This window comes from Equus caballus, chromosome 7, assembly GCF_041296265.1.
Source record: "Equus caballus isolate H_3958 breed thoroughbred chromosome 7, TB-T2T, whole genome shotgun sequence".
Taxonomy (NCBI): Eukaryota; Metazoa; Chordata; class Mammalia; order Perissodactyla; family Equidae; genus Equus; species Equus caballus.
Window position 1 is genome coordinate 32135537 of NC_091690.1, and position 6763 is coordinate 32142299.

The following is a 6763-nucleotide window of genomic DNA, read 5'->3' on the forward strand; positions in this document are numbered from 1 at the left end:
TCAGCCAACAATGCATTCTCTATTTCTCATTGCAAATTACGCCCAGCCATGTTTTTCAATATACTTCTACAGAAGAAGCTGTAAAATGAGCGCTCATAACAGTGTTAAAATATGCCAGATAATGTAGCATCAACAAAATTAAATGCCTGTGAATATCAATTCTGAATATGAATTTCAGAAACAAATTAAAATATAAATATGAAATGCCTTTTTGTTGAACATTAAAGTCTAAATATTTAAGAGTCCCAAATTCTTCCCTTCACAATTTCGTATTCATCATATTCTAAGACTGAGGTGCCTTATTTGGCGTCACGGTTCCTTCTGTGGCTATTTCTGGTCTCTCTCTTGATGGAATTGCATGAGGCTCCTTTAGTACTTCTGAATTTGAATTGCTCTAACACAAAGTCTCTTAATTAATTTCCACTTTCTGAAGTGGAAATAGATGATGATTTTCACAAAACCAGCTCAATAGCTAAAATAGTCAAAATAAAAACAAATCTTAGCCGTATAACAACATCCCAAGCAAAATAATATTCTTAGGACCCAGTACATGTTATAATTTCAGCCCAACTGCTATTTCAATCAAAAACTATGAGAGAGACCTAGTGGTTCTGGAGGGTAGGGACATAGGCAGAGAAATGTGAGAGAAAGGAGAAAATCTTGATGTCACCTCAATCAGGATGCCAGTCAGTCTGTGCATGTTGCTTGGAGTCCATAAACTGTGAATTTGGATTTAAAATTAAATTGTGAGAAACATGCTATTTAGAAGGTTATTATAATATTAGGCTGTCATATCCTGGGAAAGGGTTCACATGTAAATACTTCTTCCCCTCCTCGGTAAAGGAATTTCAAATATTCTTGATTTTAGCAATATTCAGAAATTTACAGGGTGACGTGATAGTCTCCTGGTTTTACTTAAGGCTCCCTTCATGTGATGTAAGTTTCTTAAATTTAGGGTCCATCTTCATTTTATTCACTTCTTGACCATTTACAGATCCTAACTATTGTACATAATAAGTAATCAATAAATACGTGTTGACTAATAATTCATAATCCAATATATGATTAACCTATCAATTTTTGTTTCTTTTGAGTCTTGTTTTCTGTCACAGCAATTATGAGTGCAGTACAGTTATGCATTGCTTAGTAATGGAGTTATGTTTTGAGAAATGTGTCATCAGGTCATTTCCTTATTGTGCAAACACCGTAGAGTGCACTTACACAAACCTATATGGTATAGCCTACTATACACCTAGGCTATATCATATTAATCATGGGACTACTGTCATATATGTGGTCTGTCATTGACCTAAACATCATTATGAGGTGCATGACCTTATACTCAGTATAGTCATTCTAACTCACCTTATAATCAGGGTGCTCCACATATATAACTCTGTAAGCAATGTTTATAGCCTTTCTTTCTCCTCAGCCAAAATCTCCTTCACTGTACATAGGTGATTTGCTCTATGTTTGATTATACAACACTGGATCCCACACTACTCAGTGTCCATCTCCTACCAATGTTCCAAAACTATTAAGAGTTTGCCATTTCACTGTTTTTTGCCTACTTAAGTGAGTTTTAGACAAAGTCATTTCATACCATATGGTCACACAGGTAAGGGAAACTATGAAGATTTGATATTAACATATTAATGGGCAAAGCCACCATGTTTTGGAAGTCTTCTGGGCCCAGGCCATTTGACTTCAGGGCTTCTGACTAGTACAGAGTACAGGACAATTTCGTTTTGTATAAAATGTGAAATTCCAAAACAGTGTCTGGTGATGTAAGAGTATAGATTGAGAGTAAATGCTAAGCTACATGGACAATGGAATTTTTGATGTGATCTCCTGAGAATTCTTGGAAATGGATTCCTTTTCTAATTCTGCAGCATCTAGTTCAAGAATGTACTCACAGAAGACTTCACAGACCGCAGTCTCTGAAAGCAATGGTTGAGGACTTTGTGATGGTCTGAGTTTACTGTGTCTGTCCTCTATCTTATAATCATATTGTGTATTCCTATAACACTGAGATTAATGAGGTCTATCTGTCCCAGGTTGAGGCAGTCAGCAGCACGTATATACAGGAATGGTCTGGCTTTATGTTCTACTATCCTTTAGTCTGTATCTGAAGGTAATCACAATGTTTCCAGAGGTAACCTTACTCATTCCAATATTATCATTAACAGACTTGTGTTCAATGGTGAAATTTAGGTCCAAGAATATTGCATCTTCTGTCTTGAGAAACGTTGCTGATACCTCTGTAATATATCTTGATCGTGACGCTTGTCTTCTATATCCTTAAAATAAATAAATCCTGTTATTTGATTGACTGGTGGGCTTGCCTAGTGTTTCATGTCTATATTTGCAACCAGCAGTCACTAAGCAAGTGAATGAGAAATTGTTTTTATTTGCTGGATAATTTACCAAGGATTTCATCCCAAGAAAAAAAAAAATTCAGTGTCATTATCATGCACCATTTGCATTCTTTCCTCTCTCCATAATCCCACTTCCCCAATCTGATAAATTGATCCACAGTTATATGGAATCGCAGAATTAGAATGTCAGAGTTGGAAGAGAACTTAGATGTCATCTAGTCCAGTGAAAGAATCTTCTTTTGATATCTTTTACATCTCCTCTCCTAAGGAGGGATGTTCCTCCCCAGTGAGATAAGATCCTAGTATCATCAACTCACCCCATGATTCGAGCTGAGCCTCTATCACATTCTCAACAAGACAGATGTCATATGCTTAATTCAGTTTCTTAGAATGTCATTTTATTATAAATCAATAGAGGATAAAAGAAAACTCTTCTTTACATTAGAAAATCAATTAATAAGAATAGTAGGAATGATTAAATTGGAAAATCATTATTTGCCAACTATCATAATAATGATTGATTCAGGCAAGAATCATCTATGGATGCTAAAACTAGTATGTAAAATTTCGAGGAGTAACAGGATATTTGCATAGTTGCAAAGTACTTCTCCCTCTTCAAAAAAGACCACTATTAATTACAAAATTAAAATAACAACTTTGCACTTGGTAATCTGGAAGACATCACCTTACAAAATGATCAAAATTAACCTCACTAGTAAAGGGACAAATCCACAGCAATTGCCTTCTGATTTAATATATTGGGAATAACACAACCTCATTTCTGAGTTTTTCCTGCCCAAAATGTATAATATGAATCTAATGAGGAGGAAACATCAGACAAACTAAAACTGATGGATGTTCTACAAAATCCCAGGCTTAAACTCTTCAAAAACATTAATGTCCTGGAATACAAAGCATGCCTCAAGAACTATTCTAGATGGAAAGAAACCAAAGAGAAATAACTACACAATACATGATCTCGTGTTTTGCTTGTTTGTTTGCTATAATGAACATTATTGGAATAATTGGTAAAATCTAAACAATGTCTGTAGATTAGGTAAGACTATTGTCAATGTTAATTTCCTGGTTTTGATAACTATATTACAGTTATATAAACGGGTGTTCTTGTTTTTAGAAAAACACAATGTAGGTAAGTTTTATAGAAAAAAGGAACATTATGTCTGCAACTCATCATGTCTTTAACTTACTCTGGTTCAGAACAAAAAATGTGTACACAAAACGTGTATGTGTGTGTATGCATGTGTGTGTAGAGGAAGAGAGTGAGAGGAAATAAAACAAATATAATGATGACATTTTGGAAATCTGAGTAAATAGTCTACAAGGATTCTTTGTACTACTTTTTCAACTTTTTTGAAAGATTGAAATTACGTCTAAATTTAAAAAGTCAATTGGATGAAGTTTCTAGGAGCACTTTATCAGAATATAAAAGGTAGAAATTATTTCTTTCGTATAATTGAAAGCTTTTACATGCTTTATGTTCAGAGAGATCAAAGTTCAAATTCAATAAAGATGCCCTGTTACAATAAAATGATTAATTATATTTTATTTAGTACGTTTACTGTTATGATCAGTTGTCTGGAAATTAAGCAATGTTATATAGCATCAAGATCATCTATAAATTTCTCAATTGGCATTTATAAGTTTGTGAAGCAGAAAAAGAACTGATTCGCAAATCAGAAGATCTGGATTTTACTTTTGATTGTCCCATTAACTAAAGAAATTTCTGAATCCAGGTTCTGAGCCTGTAAACCTGGCCCTTGTGTCAAAGGTGAAGGAAGAGAAGACAGAACTAGCTGGAATTACATTTTAATATATGTTAGATGAGAACTGTTGGGGTAAAATTCAGTGACTTTCTAAATCATACTTTACAAGTGTTTATTATTTTTTAGTCTTTCCATCTGTTTCTTTCTCTTTTTTTTTCTTTTTGCTGAGGAAGATTCACCCTGAGCTAACATCTTTTGCCAATCTTCCTCTATCTTGTAAGTGAGTTGCCAGAGCATGGCCACTGACAGACCAGTGGTGTAGGTCCACACTGGGACCCAAATCCATGTGGCTAAAGCAGCAGAGCGCACAGAACTTAACCACTATGCGACCAGGGCTGGCCTTCCATCTGTTTTTTGTAGTTACAAGTGGAAAAATGCTTAAAACAAAAAAGTGTGTGTGTGTGTGTGTGTGTGTGTGTGTGTGTGTGTGTGTTTAAAGAACAGAAGAGTGGAGCTTGTAAAACATATGCCTGTTTCAGATTTGCCTGCCAAAGGGGGAGCTCAGGGAAGAAAAAGTAAGTGTTTATGTTTAGGAGGATGGAAAGCAATTAGTATGAACACCGGATCGGAATACAGGTGTCAGCTTCACAATGGCTTAAGGAATAAAAGTGATGGGGCCGGCCTGGTGGCTTAGCAGTTAAGTTCGCACGCTCTGCTTCAGTGGCCTGGGGTTTTGCCAGTTCGGATCCGGGTCCAGACCTATGCACTGCTTATCAAGCCATGTTCTCTTAACTCTTTTGAAGACTTAAGGAACAAAGAAATGTTTTGGGGAGGATGATGGTGCTGGGAGAGTGTCCAACCAGCATAGGAATCAGTTGAATGTCTGCTTAGTGACTCTATTAATTATATTTCATTATAAAACATAAGGAAATAGGAAAACAGACATATATTTCAAAACGTAGTGAGGTTAAGTGGTAGATTGATTCATAGCACATTTAATTTCAGGTTGCCTTGGCAACTACAAATGAGAATTTGTCCTAAGAAATGGAGAATCAATTCTCTGTCCAGCAAAACTTTAGATTTTCTCATTTATTCTCCAGAGCCAAGGATCTCTTGGGAAATGCATTCCTCAGGGCTGATTTTACATCCTTATTCCTCAGGCTATAGACCAGTGGGTTCAACATGGGGGTTACAAGATTATTAAATATCTGAATTGTAGCACCAAGCAAGGGACTCGGATTGGGCTGTAGATAGATGATGATCACTGGCCCATAAGCACAAAGAATTGCAGTGATGTGTGCACTGCAGGTGGAGAATGCTCGTTGCCTGCCCTCTGCTGAGCGAATTTTTGATATGGAGATCCCAATTCTAGCATAAGAAACAAGGATGAGAAAAAAGCAAATGAGAGACAAAAGACCAACATTTGTAAAACCCACCCTCTGAGCTAGAGATGTATCACCACAGGCTAGAGGTAAGATTGCAGGTATGTCACAGAAGTAATAGCCCACCTCATTAGAGCCACAGTAGGACAATTGGAAGGTGAGGGAGGTTAGGGTAATGGCATGGACACATCCACCTATCCAGGTCCCTGTGGCCAAGATGAGGCAGACCTTGTGGTTCATTATGACCATGTATCTCAAAGCATAACATATGGCAACAAAGCGGTCATAAGCCATGACTGTGTACAGAAAACCCTCAGTACAGCCCAGGAAATGGTAGAAGAAGAGCTGGGACACACAGCCCTGTAAAGAGATACCTTGACTCTGCCCTGAAAGGTATAATAGCATCTTGGGAACAGTTGTTGAAGAGAAACCCAGGTCAAACACGGAGAGATTTCCCAAGAAAAAATACATAGGAGTGTGAAGCCGAGAGGACAAGATGATAGCTGTAAGGATGAGCACATTTCCCAAGAGAGTACACAAATACAATAATAAAAACAGGGAAAAAAGCACCGTCTCCAGGCCCTCTGTCTCAGGGATTCCCAGCAGGATGAATTCAGTCACCATTGTGTGATTTCTCATTTTTATGGAAGAATCAACTCTTGGGTGTCTGTGAAAATAAATTTGAGGTTAAATTTAGTACACAAATTACTTGTGTTTAAATCAGTGAAATAAAGAAGGAGGAAATGATCTAGATTTTTAGAGAGTGGTGCTTCCTCTTAGAACTGTCTTGATTTGCCTGCTTCTCTCCATACTGGATGTCTCTCTGCAGTGCAGTTTCTATTTACAGATGCTCCTTATTACAATATCACCAAGAGGCCTTACATGACGAACCTCCTAGCTTCCATTCATCATATACACTGCTAAATTGCATTAATTCTGAGTGTACTTTGTGATTCTAAAAGGATAAAAATAAAGACTTGATATCTTCATAGCAAATGAGGTCCCATACAACTTTTTAAAAAATATTCACCTAAGGTAACAATAACTCTCCAAAATTATTTAAGATCATAAAAACCATACTTAGAAAAGATACAGAATCTTTCCCACAGTGTCTTCCTAGGTATGAGGGTCAGCAGTGAGAAACTAGCTGAAATAAGGGCCTTAGATAACTCTTAACAAACAGAAAATTACATTAACAGGGTTGGTGTGCTCTGGATTTTAGTACATGTGAGTAACTGGTAGTCTCCATTTTCCTGAATTTGTACAATGAGTAACTGCT

At 36.6% G+C, this 6763-nt stretch overlaps 1 protein-coding gene across 1 annotated transcript; it reads right to left on the reverse strand.

The window, feature by feature from the left end:
- Nucleotides 1-5187: 5187 nt before the first annotated feature.
- OR10D4D (olfactory receptor family 10 subfamily D member 4D) lies at nt 5188-6123 on the reverse strand. The gene has a single exon (XM_001501780.6). It carries the CDS (start codon nt 6121-6123, stop codon nt 5188-5190), a length of 936 nt encoding a protein of 311 aa, XP_001501830.3.
- Nucleotides 6124-6763: the final 640 nt, after the last annotated feature.